At 33.9% G+C, this 20,719-nt stretch overlaps 1 protein-coding gene across 11 annotated transcripts in view; it reads right to left on the bottom strand.

Moving 5' to 3' along the window:
- Positions 1–1,088: 1,088 nt before the first annotated feature.
- The window catches only part of ANO5 (anoctamin 5), a 94,068-nt gene continuing 74,437 nt past the window's right edge, over positions 1,089–20,719 (bottom strand). For 8 of the 11 annotated variants that reach the window (XM_034932292.4, XM_003830452.7, XM_008955905.6 and 5 more), the window contains 5 exons: positions 13,971–14,101; positions 11,431–11,636; positions 9,667–9,845; positions 8,238–8,343; positions 1,089–4,886 (listed from right to left, as the gene is read on the bottom strand). In XM_034932292.4, coding sequence (XP_034788183.2) covers positions 4,665–4,886; positions 8,238–8,343; positions 9,667–9,845; positions 11,431–11,636; positions 13,971–14,101 — 844 coding nt within the window. In that variant the 3' untranslated portion in view covers positions 1,089–4,664. The remainder of the gene's footprint in view (positions 4,887–8,237; positions 8,344–9,666; positions 9,846–11,430; positions 11,637–13,970; positions 14,102–20,719) is intronic. The other 3 variants (XM_034932290.4, XM_055094239.3, XM_055094241.2) reach the window with 1 other exon arrangement.

The following is a 20,719-nucleotide window of genomic DNA, read 5'->3' as shown; positions in this document are numbered from 1 at the left end:
ACAAGCAGTCCAGATAATTCTGATGAACAAGGTTGTGGACTTCTTTTTGAAAAACATGAGACTAGAAAAAATATATGGGAGCTATTTCTGTTAGCGGTGGCAGACATCCAAGTTACCTTGAGTGACCAGAGGTGAATCCGTATGGGTCCACAGTAAATTCAGTCCTTGCCTCCTCAGAAGAAAGAATTCAACTGAGGGGCATAAAGCAGAACAAGAGACCAAGGCATTTGGGGGCAGTAGTGGGAGTTTATTTTAAAAGGCTTTAGAATAGAAAAAAAAAAAAAAGGAAAATTCACTGGGAGGAGACCTAAGTGGGCACCTGAAGCTCCAAGGGAGAAAAAAGAGGCATTTAACCACGATCCTGGGACTTTATCGGCTTGCCGGTTTCCCATGATTCTTCCCTTAGTGTGGGCTTTCTGCATCTGCAGTGCTCTCCTTACCCTTTGGAATTAAACATGGGCAGTGTGTTTAGGGAATTATACACACGCCCACCTGAGGCTTTCTTCCTTTTTCAGGTGGAGTGTGCCTGGAAGATCATACTTCGCCATTTTTGTCTCTTAACATGCATGCCCAGGAAGTTGCTTCTCCCTGGGGCCTGCATTCAAGTAACACGTTTAATGTTAACAGGTGTGGATCTTCAGGAGGTTGCCTCTCCCTGGCTGCAGAATTATCATTTTTAGAGAAGCAGTGTGATAATCGTGGAACCATCCCCTACATTCCTTGTGTGTCGGGAGCCCTCTCCTGCCCAGCTCATTGCCTATCTACCTGTAACATTTCAACATGCAATTTTTCTTTTTGGGGGACTTTCTGTTCACGCTTATCTTCCAAAGTAGTAAAAATACAGAGACAAAACAACAAAAACTACCACCTTCTCAAATTTTTCTGGATTATCCAGCTTCTTACTTCAAGGAATTTGCATCGTTAATATGCAAACATCTAAATGTGCAAAAATATGTAATTTCATGAGCTAAACACTTTATATATATACACTTTCATGTTTCTAAACAACAAATATGACTAAAAAAGGAGTACTTAAACTCCAAAACGTCAACATTTTACTCTAAGAATAAATTGAGTTCATGTCAAAATGTAGTTTAATATTATTTATTCACTCTGAATTTGATTCTTTGAGATTTATGTTCACATTATTTAAGAGAGCTTTTCCTGCATAATTGCATATTACTCTTCCTGGAAAAAAAAACTTGGAAGAAAGAAATTTTAAAAAGGAGCGCTCATTTCCTGTGTTAACACCAGGGGACATAATCTCACACATAGGAGAGATACACCCAGTCAAACCTTTGAGGAGGAGGAAGCAGGTATCTCATACCAATTAAACCACACTATTATTTTCTTTTTAACATTCTTATCATTTTTCACATAATGCTGAAATAAATAGAATACTGGAATTATTACACATAAAAGTAGAAGAGTCAAAATTTGTCTAGAAAAAGAATAACACAGTAGTTATACCGATTCATTGTGGCTGACTTGTAAGCCTGGCCAATGGTACTTTTTGCAATGCTATTTTTCTTCATAACATTCTTTAGTTACATAACAGCTATTAACAATTTAAAGGAAATATGAGAGAGTTTCTTTCAAAACAATAGATTCCCTTTTTGAATGATTGGTACAGATTTCTCACCTTCAACTGGAGTCAATCAACAGAGATCCATACCTACTCATAGCACCCAACACTACAAAATCATTTTGGAATCTAAGTTTTATTTTGACACATAATAGTGGTCACATTGAAATTTTCTTTAGCTTTTCTCTCACTTTCATTAGGTGTCTTTTTTAAGAGATATACCTCTTATCAACCACAGCTGGACCAAACTTCCTCGGAACAGCTCTTTCTTCAAAGAAACACACAGGATTCAGAAGGAAATAACTCCTCACTCCTCCTCTTTCTCATCTCCCGTCATTTTCATCTGTCCTCCTTTCCTTCTCCTCTTCTTTGATAACTTGCATAATGGCTTGGTTAAAAGAAGAATGTTAAAGCTAAGAGGTGTCAAAAGACACAGCAAAAATAAGACAGCATTTCATTTAAGTAAAACAATCCTTTCTTAATGGATTCCTCTAAAATAAATGTTTTGAAGTAGATTTTGCTTCCTGTGTGCAAAGGAAAGTTGATGAAGGCAAGGATGAAAGAGGGCCTTTGAAAAGAGTTAAGTATTTTTTTGGCTTTGGCACTTAAAATTTTATTTCACATAAAATCTCAAATGTTCCCTAGAACATTCTGAAAACAAAACAAAACTATGCGCTTGGTCAGCAGATAAAATCACCTGCCATGCTGGTAATTATCAACTTACATGTGGTGGTTGGGTGCTCTTAATGCAGCCCTCCCATAAAAACCAATGGGTTTAATTAGATGAGACACATCTATCTGAATTGGTTTGGCTACTGATTTTGGTTAGCATGGTTTCAGGAAAGTGAGGAATACCTGTATTTCATTTTTAAATCTGAAAAACAAAGATAAGCTTCTTGATGAGAAATTTAAAGGTGAATAAAAAATATCAGTCCATAACATTTTAAAAGGAAAATATTTATCAATCCATGGGAATTATTTACTTATCTTAAAAACGATTTCTTCCCTTGCTGTTTTCTCCATTCACTTCCAGAAACCCAATAATTTAGTTGGTATATTTTAAAACTGCAGTGTACAGATAACTTTGTGAATTAAATTTGTTTTTATTTATCATACAGTCTACCTCTATGAATACTTTTAAGCCTTAAAAATTAAAGCTTATATTCAAGAAACCAATTTCCATGCTCTTATTTTTATCAGCACCCAGGAAGGAAGCAATATGAGCTGTGTGCACTGTACACTATAGCAATGGAGAATCTGATTTGACAAGCCAAAGATCCTACACTGGTGGCACACATCATGGTAAGCCTGACATGTTTTTTCAAGAAAGAAATATTATCTTCTCTACATATGAAATCATCTTTCAATAATGAGATCATTTCATTTCAAATTACCCAAAATATTCATAAAGTCTACTCAGTGGATGACAAATCAGTACTGGGGATTAGTCCCAGTCCAAACTGGGGTGACTGTCTCATAGTTTATAAAATCCATAATCCCCAGTTCTATATGCTTACTATTGATCAGTAGTTAATACCATCTGCCATATATTTAATACTGGCAGTACCACAATAATTTATTAGCATTAGATAATGAAATATTAGTTTTAAATATTGTGATAAAATTTCTTATATGTGTGATTAAAAAACAATATTCTTTTGGAGGTGAATTATAATTTGAAACTGGAGATTTAAATACTACATAACTGGACTATATCACTCTAGTGCTAATAATTATATATATAGATGTGTGTGTGTGTATACACAAATTTATACATATTTAGTTTTTTTAAGTGAAAAAAGAACAAGGATTTTTGTGCATGTAACACAAGCCTAAATTTGAGAGGAATAATTCAACAAACATTTTTTCCCCCTTAGATTATTAAGTCCATGAACTCATTCTTAGTTGGTTGATTCACTTTTGGTGTTCAAGACTGTGGTTGTTATTACACTGACAATTTCATTAAGACAAGCTTACATTTAAGATGTTACATCACATCAAATCACTAGCTAACAACATGACTTCTTGTGTGTCAGAGGTATTGGAACAAGGCACTGAGCATTGTATAAGATGATACATCAATAGAAAAGGTTGTAAACTTATTAAAATATTTGCAATTATTTTAAAGCAAAGAAATGTTTATCATAAACAACTTGTATCTAACTTATACAAAAAGGTTTCATGATGTGAAATTGGCATTCCAGAAGAAAAGTGATTTTTAAGAAATAATTTAACAATTTTCTAAATTAAAATCAACAAATTAATCAATATACATTGTCCTGCATCCATTAACTACTAAGAAAACACATTTACTTCTGTATTGTATCTTTGCTTGAGAAGCTGAAGCAATCTAACAGCTTCATAATGTTGTTTTCCAGATAAGATCAGTCTTGAAACTATTATAACCAAATTATTATCTCTAAGAACCAAGTTGTTTTATGTTGAAACCCAAAATTTCAGTCTCGAGAAAAGGAATTCTGCCTTTACCAGGAAGAACTATCTGGGATTCTGATGGTAGTTGAATGTATGAGGAATAAACCTCTGCTATGATACATTAACACCTTAATGTGTGAGTTTTCTTATGTCATCTGATCTTGGCAATTCATTTGCATATTTTAAAATGATAGGATATATAGGGCTCAGTCAGTCTCTTTGATCCCTTTCTTTTTGCCCCAACATTTTTCTTAATGGGGAAGGAGGTATCAAATAACCCAAGAGAAGACCACAAAAATTAATACATGCGCTGGAAAGTGATGGGACAGCCCAAGGCCAGTGTTTCTTACTAAACTGCAAGACTCCATAATTTCCCAGTATTCTGATTCTACCTGCACTTTCAACAGTCATTTACAGCACCTCAGAAAACAACATCTGGAGAGGGCCCAGTCAATGAAGCAGAGAAGTAGTACATTTCCAACATCACAAAGTTGGCCTCTGTAAAAGTGTATAAAAACTTTGAGTTTAAAAAAAAAAAAAAGAAAAAAAAAGGGTAAAATTGACATATGGCTTCTGGCGTCTGGCCCTAAAACCAGAGGATAAAGTGAAGTAAGGCAGATCACCTGCTGCTTCCTCATTATACTGATTAGAGTGTTGATTTAGCCAGCTGTGCTTTGTTTTCCTCAATCATGACATGCTTGGCAAATTCATTAGAATTAATTCCCAAGTTCTCTTTTAATTTGTTGAGCTCAAAATCATGGAGAATCTTGATAGTCATTAACTTTTCTCTCTTGATTCTCTCCACAACATCTTTTGGAACATCAGGTATCATCCAGGCCAGCAAAAATTTAACTAAAAACACAACATGCTAGAGGAAATATAAAGGAAAGATTAGATGCTGTTAGAGGTGTCACAAGCTCAGCAGAAAGTCTTTACAAATCATTTCACTTATTTAAGAAACTGCTCAACATATGAGGTAGAAAGGCAAGGAAGAAGATATGGTCTCTGTCCTAGAACTTTCATACAAAGATCAACATCAAACAAATAAATATATACTTAAATATGTAACTAGCAATATTCCAGTTGAACATGATTATTGAATATACTCTTTATCACTGCTCCTTCCTGAAAACCTGATAAAATATTTATAAAGGAATTAGACTCAAAAGAGTGAAAAAGGTTAGCAAACTTGCAAATGGTGATGTGGTGACTGATAGTGGAAACCAAAAAGACAAAAGCCAATTTTGTTTCAGATTGTCAGAAAAGTTCAGGAAAGAAGGCAATAAGGACTTTTGAAGGTATTAGTATGAGTTGGAGTTGAAAACAAGAGGATTAGATACAAATTTGCATAAGGAGCACTTGAATTTTTGGAGCCTTTCTCCCATCTGTATCCAGGTATTCTTTCACTCCATGCTATACCCCGGAAACAGCTGAAGAGTTTGTTTTCTGCAGAAATTATACCAGAAAGCTGTGAATCCAGGGGCACCATACGCAGTGGAGGTATGACAACATATTGAAAAAAAAAGAAAGTAAAAACAGTGAAATTCAGCACAATGAACTGTGAGATACATAGCCCCTCTGCCTTGCTCAGGTCTTAGAAGATAGGTAGCCACAAAATATCTCAATAGACAGATACAAAGGGCTTTCTCTGGGAAAAATAACTATTCTGTAAAAGCAGAACTGTGGATGTCAAAATTTTGTAAGGATCCAATGAAAATATCAGCTCACTACCTTATCAACCTACAGTGAAACCCACCAAGTGACATCACTCCTGTATGCACAAAATGCTTAAAATCAGCTTTTCACTTCCACACTCCTAAACATGAGCAGAACCACCAAATATGTAGGTAAGTCGTCTCTGACATGGAAAAAAAAAAAAAAAAGAAAGAAAAGAACCAGATATAAGGAAAGGAGTAAAAGAAAAAAGTAGAATTTTAAAAAAGATATTAATCCAGGTTTTCATAGAAAGCAAATAATTAGAATTTCAAACTACGAAGTGTAAATCTGAATAACAGCAGTTCCAGAGAGACAGCACAAAGAAAGAAAAAATTTATCAAAGAAAGACATTATCAAAAATTTATCAAAGAAATTACGCCAGCAAATTTTCTCAACTTGAAGGGTAAGTACGTTTTTAGATCTAAGGGGCTCAATGAGCGTTTAAAACAATGAATATTGACAAATAGCAAAGAACCATCTTGTGAAGCTTCATAAAAATGGGGCTAATGACAGAATCCTAAAACAGTATTGATTTTAAAAATAGATAATACACAAAGACTGGGGAGTCAGAATAGTATTGCATTTTGTAGCAATACTGGAAGCTGAATGAAAATGAAGCAATATCTTCAAAATTTCAGGAATACCAAAATAAAGTTGATTAAAAATTTTTTTTAAGAAAAACAACTTTTAATTATAAATTCTATTCCAAATAATCACATGTAAGGAAAGAAAAGAAATTTTCAATCTTCAATTTCTCAAAAATGGACTGCCCATAATTTTTCCTCAGAAAATTACTAGAAGATGTGCTTCACCGAAATAAGCTAGTAAACCAAAAATGGGAGAAACACAGATTGCAGAAAATTTAGTCTTCAATAGAAGACAACATGAAGAGAAGTCCCAGGATGATGCTTGGTTGGAGCCTGCAATGATTACAAAAAATTAACACAAATAATAAATTAATTAAAACAAAAGAATTCCTGAAGTAATTTACTGGCTGAAAGGTGATCTAAACTTCTGACGCAAAATGTTGGAATGAAAGACTGATAAATTCATAAGGAACTAAGAGACAGAGGGAGAAAAGAAAAGTACAATTACAATAAAAGAAATATGTTCAGAATATAAGACAGGAAACAGATGTGACTAATATTTATAAAGTCATAATTTATAAACCCTGACTATTGTATTTATATAAAATCTCTTAATCAAAACTCTGATGGACAGAAATATTTCAGAATTGAGATTAAATATTAAAAATATGTAATTTAGTGTATAAACCAGCAGGGTCTCAGGTGGCACTCTGTATCAAACACTTAAATATTTCTGCAGCAAAGTAAATGAATAGTCACACTAAAAATAATAAAGGCAGAATTAGATCATATGTTGCTGCTAAATAAATTATCAAAATACTTCCTGTTTTCTGAGGTTTTGAATTTCAGAATGAGACAAAAAAAATATGCTTTAATTATTGAGCAGTAGGAGAAAGTTTTTTTTCACCCTCTCTCTTTCTGTCTGTGTGGGTGTGTGTGTGAGATCTGCCAAAGTAGACTGTCAGTAATTGATAGCTCAACCTAAAAAATAAAAATATATAACTGCAAAGTGATCTTCTTTTGCCATACAAGGGCAACTACTAGAAGAATGAGTTAAAAAAATTGAGAAGTTTACTTTGGATATTAGGATTTTAGGGTAGGCAGGTATATAATGTACGATTGCTCTTTTGTTTTTTTCCCATGCAGAACTATTTGATTTTTAAAATTACATGTGAAACCTTGATAACAATAAAAATAAACAGAAACTGGTTGGAATGGCATGTTCTTGGGTTAGGATTGTCTTTTATCGGGCTTTATTCCAGGGTGAAAAAGTACCTTTCTTTTATTTTCCCTCCCTGATAGGCCTTCTTGCCCTATGATTTGTATCACTCAATTTGAAACTTTGTCCAATACTGCCTCTGTATTGTTTACCTTTTCTTGCATGCCTTATCTCTATAACTACACTAGATATTCCACAAGAGAGGAAGCATAATATAGTAGACAGAGCATAAGCTTGGGAGTGAGGCACATTTGGCATTGAGACTCAGCGCTAATGTTAGTTAGTTAACGTTAAGCCAGCTACTTATTTTTGCTGAATCTCAGATTCCTTTTCAAAGGTGAGCGATAAGGTCTAATTAACAATGTTGTTATGATTTAATACAGCCTCTGGAACTAGTAAGTAATAGGTATTCTGTAAAATCAGTGGGTTATTTCCCCTTTTCCTGACTTGAAGGGAAAAAACCATATTTGTTTTCCTTTCCTTTTCTGTCACCATGACATGTTCAACAATAATAAGTGAATAATAGGCAATCCATTGTACTAAGAATATCCCTAAGGTGCTTTTTATGACTACAAATACAATACTTCCTTCAAGACAATTTACTGAGATATTGCTAACTTTCTGATGAGAGGTTACCTTTAGAAATATCTGCCTAAAGAGAGGAGAGTAACTCGAATGAAAGTTAAGAACAGCTTACTTCCATAACAATGATGAAGGTCATCTTGGCAGCAAGGACATGCCAGAATTGCATATTATGAAAATATTTATTCTCGTCATCAGGAGGATATCTGTAATCTCTGTACCTGAAAAGTGGAAGTAAATGCAAAAATAATAATAATAATAATAGTTATAGCTTCAACTAGAGAGACCTAACATAATTTCTTATTATTTCTCTTAACAGACCTTTCTAGTTGATCAGAAAAATCAGGTCAAAGTTAACTGATATTATGAAACATTTATCTTTCTTGTTCACATAAAGTCAGGGTATATGCTACTTCTGTGCAAAATAGATCTAAGAAGAAATACACAAGAGGAACTTCTCTCTTGCCCTTCAAAGACAAGCTTCTCAAATGAGTTATTCAAAATTTGCTGCTTCCACTTCCTCTTTTCCCACTTAACACTTCCAGTCCTTTCCTTCTCTCCTATCCTTAAACTGCAGGTATATTTTAATCCTTTTATTTGACTTTCAAAAATAAGAATATTATATATAGGCCACTTCTATCTTCTTGGAACTCTGTTTTCTCTTGGCTGTTCCGATGCTGTATTGCTTTGTTTTTCTTAACACAATTCTGAAGTTTTCTTAATGTTCAACTTTGTGAGTTCATTCTCTTCTATAAAGTCACTGGATACTGGTCCTCCTCAAGTATTTAGTCCAGCTAAGGGGTAATGACATCCAGAAATCTGACACCAGTGGCCATGCTCTTAAACACATTAGGCTATGATTTAACTATACTCAAATATGTAATGTAACAATATAATAATGTCTGCTTGTCTTGCAATATTTTGCTCTTTTTTGTTTGGAGTCTCAAATGAAACAGCTGGTTTAAATTAAGTGGCCTTGATAAGCATGTATGTGTGTGTGTGTGTGTGTGTGTGTGTGTCTTTAAATTGTATGGTGAAAAGATCCCACAGTACATGATACACTGAGTGTAAAAACAGTAGGTTCACATGTGCAATTTTATATTCCCTATACAGTATAAAACCTTTTAGTAGGATAGGTGGTGAACTGATCATATTATATTTCACTGTCTCACTCTCTTTTCTGAGGACAAAGATAAATTCAAGTAAGTTAAATGTATATACAATTTGACAATGTTGTATGATCTATAGATTATTGCAGCTTTGGACTAAGGGACACTTGTTGGTGACAAATCCTTTTGATACATTAGAAAGTAAGAAAAAAGTTTGAATTAATGTTATCTTTACCCATAATCTTAGTTTTTGCCATTTTACCTTTTCAAATCTGAATCATGCAATGTGTGAATTCTAGAATGGATACACTTTATTTATACAGGATTTTTGTTGCCCTAAGAAAATCCTTTATATTGTAAGACAGAAAGGTAATAGATAACTTAAGAAATACGCTTAAGGGATAAAACTAAAACCTAAACAAACAAACAAATCACCTGCAAGTGATGAAGTCTCGTTTTTCCGAAGGTGCAGTGTGGTTTGGAAAATCAGCTATCAGGAATACTGACAGGCTATTATTCACATATCCTGTCATAGGCTGTGTGGCATTTGTTGAGTAAGCATAGTAGTAAACTAGACGGGGAATGATGTCCGACGTAAATGCAACAATAAAGGCCTGAAGAATAAAAAAAAAGAGGAAGATCATCAGCTGCCAATTTAGTTTTAATAATGTCTGATTTGTACATCTCTCAGTACCATAAATTATATAGATGCAAAATGATTAAATACTATTATAAATCATAGTAATATGCAAGTCTTTGTCCTGAAACACAAAATAGCTCATTTACAGTGTGTGATCAGTATTCCAAGATTTCATAGCTACAAAGTGGCTAAGTAGAGAGTCAGACCGAAATATATCTGTCTCTAAGAACCATGTTCTTTCCATCAAGGCTTGCTATTTCTTACATTTCTTATTGTTTCACAGCACAGTTCTACTATCTTTAACCAAATTAACTTTCTTAGACTAACTCAATGAGGTAGGACTGTGGGTGTGTGTGTGTGGGGGTGTGTGTGTGTGTAAGAGATTAACAGGAAAGGAATGAAGAAGCAGAATATCATGTGTTTGTAAATTTCTCACAGTTCGGTGCAACTAATTTCAGTATTTGATTCCATGGGAATGATATTTTTGTATCCTTTCCTACGTTCTGGAATAGTATAAATAGCATATTTCTTTTAGATTAGATAAGTCAATTAAAAACCATCTGGCTCTGGCACCTATAATTTTAGTGCTATGCTTTAAAAAAATCTAATGTAACTTCTATGGCTAATGGTACATTCAGGCTTTCTATTACTTACTGAATAGATCTGGCAATTTTTGCTTTCCAAAAAAGTGGTCATTTCAAATATATTTCAAAATTTATTAGAGTAAATGGGTACACAAGTGTATCTCATACTTTTTTCAGAGTTTTACTTACTTTATTTGTCTTTCCAGTAAACTAGCTCTTGATTTACTTAGCAATTATACTGCTTTTTATTTTCTAATTTGATTATTTCTGATTACATCTTTATTCTTTTTTACTACTTTCTATCAATTTGATTTACAATTTTTGATAGTGTCTTAAGTTATATACTCAGCTTATTTTCCAGTCTTCTTTTAATAATTAAAAATGTATGGCAATGGAGTTATCTGTAATAGTGGTTTTGGCTCATTCCTATAGGCTTTCATTTAAATTAAGCTCTATGATTTCAATTCTGTTTTCTCTTATAGGATGCCTACTTAAAAGTGTTAGATTTTCTTTTTTGATTATCTTATTATCAACTTCAATTTATAAAGTATATTGTAGGTGAAAATGCATTGTAAAAGTTATGCTTTTGGAAATTTATTGTTCTTACATTTTAATAATTGTTTCATAAACACAACAGGTAAATGTATATTCTCTGTAGTATACAAATATAATCAATTTTTAATTGTTTTATTCAAACACATTATACTGTTACTTATTTTCTGTCTACTTTGTCACATGCTGTGAAACTGTCATGATACTTCAATGAGAGTAATTTTATAATTGTCCTTGTATTTCTAAGAGTTTGCATGACATAGGTTTTTCAATATTGGTTAGTGCATAACAATTTCGGAATGTTTTAGCTTTATAAAGTATCACCATAATGAAATCATGTAAAGATTAAGTATCATTCACATCTCCCCACACCCCCCCCCAAAATGAAATACAAAGTCACCCCACCGAAATAGGTCCACTTACATTAGTTGCAACAGAAAGAACAGCCATTCCATAAAGAATGTCTTGCCAAACACCTATGCTATGAGCTTTAGAAGCTACAGTTCTCCTGTATTGAGTGGTAAGTTTCCAGGCATCCACTCGAATCTCTACAATATTATTTATGAGAGCAAGAAGAGGAGCCAAAGGAAAAGAGGCCACAAATAGTGTAACAAATCCAAATTGAGTAACTGTAGAGAAAAGAAAAAGGCATGAACTCATTATTGTGAAGGAGAAAGACAGGAACACCCTGCCCAAATCCTGCTACTTCCTTCGTTTTGGAGTGATCCACACGAATACAACAATCCAGGCTTCCATCTGTCTGTCCAGTTCCTCCTCTCCACAGGAGGCACAGTGACTTACCTGCTTGCTAGAACTGGAAGGAGAAACTGGGCATGCATGGCTGAGTTCTTTCTTTGCTCTTCCTTTAGAGATATGCTTGTTAGAAGGAAGAATCTATTCCTCTTTGCCTTTTATTATGGGCTAAGCTTAGGTTTATGCTTGTCTAGTCTTTACATCTGTATTAGCAATTTAGTGAGGTAACCAAGTTTTTCTATCTTGCTAGCCCATCTACTTTTTGAGATCAGGAATGATGACTGATTCAGTTGTATAATCCCAGCAGCCAGCTCTGTGTGTGTGTGTGTGTGCCGGAAAAGGAAATATACATTTTCTAGAATAAGAAATTTGTTAAGGTCTTTATTCTCTTCACTATCATGACATCTTTCTAAATAAATTTTATTCTCTCTCCTCATTGAGACTCAAGAGAGGACCACACCTGTGTAAGCTGGCTTATCTCCACATTTTTATTCTTTTGTTTCCAACTATGTTTAGGGTAAAATAACCCATGCTATTAACAGCCCAAGTTTCCCACATGATTGAAGAAAAAAATAATAAGCCATTTAATGGAAATGGCTTTCCATTAAAGGAAAAAAATTTTAAAAAAATTCCGTTATTCCTCCATTTTTAAATATATCTCAAATGTTTCTGGAATTTAGCTTCTCTCGTCTGACTGAATCTGTCTTATCAAGTGAAAAAAATACATATTCACCTCCTTTTTTTCCTGCTTTCTCTACCTAACCTACGAGGTAGAAAATGAAGAGGAAGTATTATGTAGAAGCAGCATGAACTTTCTAGGTTCACATCTAATATCTTTACCTAAAATCTTTGTGGCCCATAAAAAATTTATTAACCTATGCAAGTTTCAGAATTCACAACAATAAAATGTGTAGAATAATGAATACTCTGCAGATTTGTTTCAAATTTAGAGATAATATATAAAGTTTTCAGAATAAATTAATTATGTCTTAATAAGTGGTAAACAATCTTATGAAACCTTTGTTTCAACTTTTTAATTTCAGTAGTAGTCTCTGATGTACATATGTGCAAACTCATTTGAAACTTACACAATTAAAAATCATAGCCTTATCACCTTATAAGGCAAAGATTATCTGATTTTACAAAGAGTTCTATAAAATAGCTTCTATTTGTCCTAAATTTATATTTCAATCCATGTATCACATAATGTATTACACTGGAGAAGTATGAAGAATTTTGGCTCATCTCATGTATTCTACCATGGTTTATGGGCCTTGAAAGGTAAGAAAATTATTTTCCTGGTTGGGCGCTGTGCCTCACGCCTGTAATCCCAGCACTTTGGGAGGCCGAGTCGGGAGAATCATGAGGTCAGGAGATCGAGGCCATCAACATGGTGAAACCCCCACTCTACTAAAAATACAAAAATTAGCCGGGCGTGATGACATGCACCTGTAGTCCCAGCTACAGGCAACTCTCCTGAAGCAGGAGAATCGCTTGAACCCAGCAGGCGGAGGCTGCAGTGAGCCGAGATTGGGCAGCTGCACTCCAGCCTGGGCTACAGAGCGAGACTCTGTATCAAACAAACAAATTTCCTTAATTCTGCGAGAGAAACAGAGAAAGTTGCTTGAGGGAAAACGCTCTGAGCAGACCATATAAGCAGTTCCGTGAAAAATCTCTCTGAAAGCTGCTCCTCAAGGGTCTCTTCTCTGTTCAAACCTTGCAATGTTTTGGATGTTTCTTGTGTTCAGCTTATGTTTCCCTTACACAATCGCTTTTAGCCTTATTTTTAGCCTCACAGAAAGGACATATACTAATTGCAAGTCAAACTCTGGAAATGTTTTCCAGGCAACTTATTGTATCTTTGAGCTGTCACTGAGGCAAACAAATGGAGAAATAGCCATCAAAGCGAATTTGAGATGGGTGTTAAAAAATGACTCTTACTTGATTTGGTTCAACAATATTAACATTCAATTAACAGGAGTTATGTCTCTGAGATTGGTGTTTTGAAGCTAAACTTTATTCTGCAGTCTATTTGATGGAACAGGGAAATAGGGAACAAATTTTCTTTATATCCCTCCACTCATCTTTTTTGCCAACCAGTCAATGATTTATTGAACACCTACCATGTGCAAGGCAGAAAGAAGTATCTGGAGCTGAAAAACCACTCATTCATGCCAACTCTATGTTTCAAAACAGTGGTTAAAAATTACCTGTTTCTAAGTACTCATAGAAAAGCCCAAGGGGTCCAAAACTTTCAAGGTCATGATCCTGCTCCCATCGACTATACAGCTTCTCAGAGTTTGTCCGAGCTTTTCGGCGTCTCCACCAATTCAAAGCCAAGCTGTTGGAAGTGATTAAAGTTAATATATGAAATAGGACCAAAAAGAAAGCGATCAGAGAATCACAGTGTTAGATCTGGAAACTGGCAGAAATTAGAGATTAAATAACTTAAGATCACAGAGCAAAGAGAAATGACACCAGCCAAAGCGCAAGTCAAAATCTGGTGTTCTTTTCATGACACATGCAGAAGTCAAGAGTTCTTTATTAGGGTGACTGAGAAAATAAGACAATCTTTACTCTGCTCAGAGAAATATATTTACTCAGAGACAGTTTGGCTAAGGAATAAGTGGAGGAGAGGGTTACCACTAAGACCACTTACTAATCCTGATGCTGTCATGATGCTCAGAAGAAAATTCAAACAAATATGAAATTGATTATAATAGGAAATGACTTACATAATATGAAAATAAATGGAATAACATTAAACAAAATTTTAACCAACTAAATTCCATACTATATAAAAAGATGATATATTATGATAATGTATCACTTTTTTTAAAAAGAGGCTTTTTAAGAAAAATTAGCAAATCAATAAATATATCACATTGACTGGTTTGAGGTGAAAAACATAAAATCATCTCAATTGATGCAGAAAAATGCATTTGATATATTTTAAGGACCTATTAAAACCTACTTAGGAAAGAAAAGTAGAAATAGAAAAAAATTATTTCAATCTTATCAGAAATATCTACTAAAATCCTAGGGCATACTCTTTCTTTCTTTCTCTTTCTTTCTTTCCTTCCTTTTCTTTTTTTCTTTCTTTTCTTTTTTTCTCCTTCCTTCCTTCTTCCTTTCCGTTCTCTTCCCTTCCCTTCTCTTTTCCTTCTCTTTCTTTTTTTCTCCTTCCTTCCTTTCTTCTTTCCTTCTTCCTTTCCCTTCTCTTCCCTTCCCATCCCTTCCCTTTCCTTTCATTTCTCCCTTCCTTTCCTTTCCTTTCTTTCATCCCTCCCTTCCTTCCTTGCTTCCTTCCTTCCTTCCCTCCTTCCTTCCTTTTCTCTCTCTCTCCCTCTCTCCTTTTTTCTTTCTCTATGTCTGTCTGCTTTCTTTCTGTTTTGAGACAGGGTCTCACTCTGCCACTCAGGCTGGAACGCAGTGGCGTGATCACAGCTCACTGCAGCCTTGACCTTTTCTCCTGCCTCCACCTCTCAAGTAGCTGGGACTAAAGGCATGTGCCTCCATGCCTAGCTAATTTTAAAATTTTATTCTGTATGACGGGGTCCCATTTTGTTGCCCAGGCTGGTCTTGAACTCCTGAGCTCAAGCAATCCTCCCTCCTCAGCCTCCCAAAATGTTAGGATTACAGGCATGAGCCAAAGCACCAGGCTGCAAACAGCATTCTTACTTGGGAAAAGTCTGAAGCATTTCCTTTAGAATCAAGAACAAAATAAGAACTTGCATGATCACATTCAAGATTGCTGGAGATCTTAGCCAGTAAAATAAAATAAGAAAGGCAAAATATTTGGAAATAAAGGAGAAATCTGTGATTATTAACAGTGATGTGATTGTCTGAATAGAAAACCCAAGTGAAGTCAGACAAAAATGAGTAGAAACAATATTAGGGTTTATTAATATATTTCATTCCTATACACCCACAACACACAAGTAGAAAACATATATATTTTTAAAAAGATATCATTTACAATAGCAATTAAAAAGTACCTAGACACTGATGTGACAAAAGATTTATAAGACCTATATGTAGAAGTTTAAAATATTTATTAGAATTCATTAGGGTCCAATTTAAATGTTCACGAGTAAGAAGGCTCGGTATTATTAAAAAAAAGTCAACTGTTTGTATTGAAACAATTAAAATATAATTTCAATGAAAAAGCCAAATTATTTTTCCATGTAAAATCTGACAAGATGTTTATAAAATTTATATAGATTGATAAAAGACCAAGAATAGCCAAGACAGTTCTACAGATAAAAAAATAAGTTGATAAATGTTGCCCCACCAGATATCAAGACTTAGAAAGCTGTATTAATTAAGAGATTGTAGTACTGTATTCACAATAGCAAAGACATGGAATCAACCTAAATGTCCATCAGTGGTAGAGTGGATAAAGAAAATGTGGTACACATACACCATGGAATGCTAGGCATCCATAGAAAAGAACAAGATCATGTTCTTTGCAGGAACATGGATGGAGCTGGAGGCCGTTATCCTTAGCAAACTAATGCAAGAACCAAATACCACATGTTCTCACTTATAAGTGGGAGCTAAATGATGAAAACAAATGGACACATAGAGGGGAACAGCAGACACTGGGGCCTATCAGAAGGTGGAGTGTCTGTCAGAAGAGGGAGAGGATCAGGAAGAATAAGTACTGGGTATTAGATTTAATACCTGGATGATAAAATAATCTATACAACAAACCCCCGTGACACAAGTTACTTGTGTAACAAATCTGCACATGTACCTCTGAACTTAACAGTTAAAAAAAAGAGAGAGATTGTTGTACTGGTACAGGGATAAACAAATCTTGGGATAGAATGGAAAACTTGAAATAGCCTTGCACTTGGTATAATTGTAGATAGATTTTATATATATATATATATATATAATTGTAGATATTTATATGGTATGTAGATAGTGTTTATATGGCATAAAAAGTATTGTAAATAATATTGTATGTAGATGAAGAGTATTGTAGATGATGGAGCATACGAAAAAGGAACTTTTCAATAAATGGTAATATGAGGATTTATACAAATATATAGTTTATACATATATATACACATATATGTAAAAAACAGACTTGTATCTCATATCAAACGTAAAAATCCCATCCACGTATATTTAGAATTTGAAAGTGAAAAACAATAATGTTAAAATGTATAAAAAATTTAGAAGTAAGTATATGAGAATATCTTTGTGTATGTGTGTGTGTTTCCATATAACTTTTTATCAGTACATCTGCATATCCAGTATTTTGCCTAGGACCTTACTTTTGGCATAACTTTAACCGATATAGTAAATAATAATGAAAATGTCTTATAATCCTGGGTAGGAAAATATTTCTTAAACGATTCTTTAAAAATGCTAACACATAAAATAAAAGATTGATAAATTCTACCATATTAAAGTTATGTAATTTTGTTCATCTAAAGCAGTGGTTTCCAGCTGGGAGTAATTTTGCCCACAATGACACAATTGCACTCTCTGGAGATATTTTGGTTGTCCCAACTGGAGAGGGATGAGTTACTGGCATCTAGCGGATAGAGTCCAAGGATGCTGTCAAACATCTTACAATCCAAAGGATAACCCACACCCCACAACTAAGAATTATATCAATAATTCTGTGGTTGTGAAACTGTGACCTAAACATATTATTAAAAAATAAAAAGATAACATTTATGTTAGAATAAAATATTTTCAACATATATAACCAAAAAAGAAGCAAATAAACAAAAACCGGTAACCAGAAGTTTAAAAGTATTCATAGAAATAAATTGAAAAAAGATTGACAAGTAGGAAAATGGTTAAACAACATGAACAAGCATTTAACTGAAAAGGAAACAAATATGGCCAAAAATGCTTATTCATGTTGTTAATCAGAAAAATGCAAAATTAGACCAAAATGAGATATCATTTATAACCCCCAGTTGGCAAAAAATAATAAGACAATATGAAGTACTGTAGCAAATGTGGATTAAGAGGAACATTTGTATATTGCTTATACTCAAACCAAAACACAAAGAGGAAAAATGAATGATGTAAAGAGGAAAAAGCACCTGTGATTTCTGAGACACTATCAAACAGACGAGCGTACTCTAACTGGAGTCACAGTGGAAAAGAGATCACCCAGTTCAAGAAACAGAACATGGCTAGAAATTTCGGAAGCTCTTTCATGTGCTTCATTCCATTTATAAATTCTTCAATCCCCACATCCATAACCATTATCTTAAATTTTATAATAATCACTTCCTTGCTTTTTAAAAAATAGTTTTGTCTGTGATCCATTTTGAGTTCATTTATGAATGAGGTGCACGTTTCACATAGAGTTTCATTATTTTGCATATGCGATGTCCAATTTTTCCAACACCATTTACGAAAAAGACTACTCTTTCATCAATGAATTGTTTTTGCACCTGTCTTAAATTAAATGGTCATATTTGGCTAGAGCACAAATTTCTGCAATATCTGTTTCTACAATCTCTACTCCATTCCATTAGTTTATATAACTATCCCCTTCACCAATCCTACATTTTCTTGATTAATATAGTTTGTAGTAAGCCTTAAAATTGAGTAGGGTGTTTCCTACAGCTTTATTCTTCTTTTATCATACTTGTTTGGGTTATTTTAGTTCCTTGGCCATCCATATAAATTTTAGAATCCACTTGTCTATACCTATAAAAATCCTGCTGATATTTTGATTATAATAACAATAAATCTATATATCAATTTGGGGATAATTGACCACCAACATGATATTTCTCTCCATTTATATAGTTTTACAATTTCTTTAATCAGGATTTTGTAGTTCTCCCCACACAAATTCTATATGACTTTAGATTCTACCAAATAATTTCATTTGTTTGGAGCTAACAAATTCTGTGCTAACCAATGTTTCTTGCATCCTGTACTTTCACTTTGTGATCTCTTTTTGCTCAAGAAAATCTTTCAGTAGTTCTTTCCATGACAATTTTACATGCAAACTCTCCTAGTCTTTTCATGTCTAAAAATGTCTATTTTACCAGCACTTTAAATAATAGTTAACCTGGTTCTAGAAATGAAAGGGGAACATTATTTTCACTGAGAACCTTGAAAACATTATCTTTTGGCATCTAATGCTATTGATGAGAAACTGATGATAGTGTAGATGTCATTCATTTGAATAAAGTTAATCTTTTTCATCTAAGATTTTTAAAGATTGTCTGTTTATCTTTGGTGTTCTGTAGTTTCACCATAATGAATCTGGGTATGAATTGAATTCTATTATCTTGAATTGAATTCTAGTATCTTGATTCATACTCAGAATTTGTTTCCATTTCTGAAACTTGTGTTTTTCCTCATTTTTGAAAAATGTTCAGCAATTACCTATTCGAATATTTTTTTCCTTCAGCATTTACTCAATTACCTTTTTCTGGAACTACTAGTAGATTAATGTGGAAGCCTCTTAATCTAACATGCCCTTATTTTTATTAAATGTCATATATTTGTTACACTGTACAAGGTAGGAATTTCTCACTATTATTTTCCAATTCACTAATACATTCTTCAACCATGTCCAGGCTGGAATTGTACTCTGGAATTTTCCCATCTGTTGTATTCATTATTTAAAGTATAATTTTTCACTTATGTGTAATTGCTTCCATTTCATATTTACTTATTCTTATTTCATTTCTGTCAGTTTTTGTTTATTTCCTGATCTATTTTAATGACAGTATCACCTTTCCTTATGTTGTTAGTATTGTCAACATCATTTTTTAAGGGCTTTTCCAGAATATTCTAGTTAGAAATATCAGCTGGGGTAAGTTCACTTTCTAATAATTGATTTTGTTCACAGCCTTTGTAGCATTAAATATTATCACATTTTGAAATTTTCGTTATTAGGAAGGTTCAGGGTTTTTGTTGTTGTTGTTCTTGTTAATTTGCTTGTTTTTTTTTTTAAATTTTTTTATTCTTTTACCTCCCCTGTCTTTTGTCTCTCTCCCTCTCTGTGTATATGTATCCCCCATCTTCTGTTTGGTTTAGGTATTGCCTCCATTCAGTCCTCTGGGTTCTCAATCTAGAGCTAGAACTTAAAATAAAAGTTTGGGGGCCAGGCATGGTGGCTTACACCTGTAATCCCAGCACTTTGGGAGGCTGAGGCGGGTGGATCACCTGAAGTCAGGAGTTCCAGACCAGCCTGGTCAACATGGTGAAACCCCATCTATACTAAAAATACATAAACTTAGCTAGGTGTGGTGGCACATGCCTGTAATCCCAGCTGCTCAGGAGACTGAAGCAGGAAAATTGCTTGAACCCGGGAGGTAGAGGTTGCAGTGAGCCGAGATTGCGCCATTGCACTCCAGCCTGGGCGACAGAGTGTAACTCTGTCTCAAAAAAAAAAAAAAAAAAAAGGTTTGTCTATTTCCCTTATGGATGTGGTATATCTAAGCATGAAACTAGAAGGCTAGGCTTACATTTATTACCATTTGTAAGGATAAGTCCATGTTCTTCTTTTGTTAGTATTTGAAATAGAGCCCTAAGTGGCACTATGAAATCGTGTGTATATTGGAGGTGGGAAGGTGCAGGGATGGTGTTTTCAGTCTTCTTTCATGAGTGAGAATAAACCCAGTCTCTGGCTTCAAGTGCAGTTAAAGTGGATGGGCCTCTGTCTTAAGTGGAGCACTTTTACTCCACTTTATATTGCATGCCAAACCCTGACACAGTCATTTCCTAACTAGGAGCCCTGAAGGATCATAGACTTACGATTTTATAATTCTTTCTCTTTTTATCCATGACAATTTTCATCTACTATTTGAGATAAACTGTCAGTTTAGTTTTCTCTTTTTATAATGTATTCATTATTGCTGTGTTTTGATCAGAGAGCAATCTTTCATGTATTGACCTGAAAGTCTCCATCATTTCACTTACAATCTATTTTTATGCCTAGATTACATGACACATCGAT

The sequence above is a fragment of the Pan paniscus genome, chromosome 9, assembly GCF_029289425.2.
Source record: "Pan paniscus chromosome 9, NHGRI_mPanPan1-v2.0_pri, whole genome shotgun sequence".
In the NCBI taxonomy this organism is placed as follows: Eukaryota; Metazoa; Chordata; class Mammalia; order Primates; family Hominidae; genus Pan; species Pan paniscus.
This window is presented reverse-complemented; position numbering and strand designations above follow the sequence as displayed.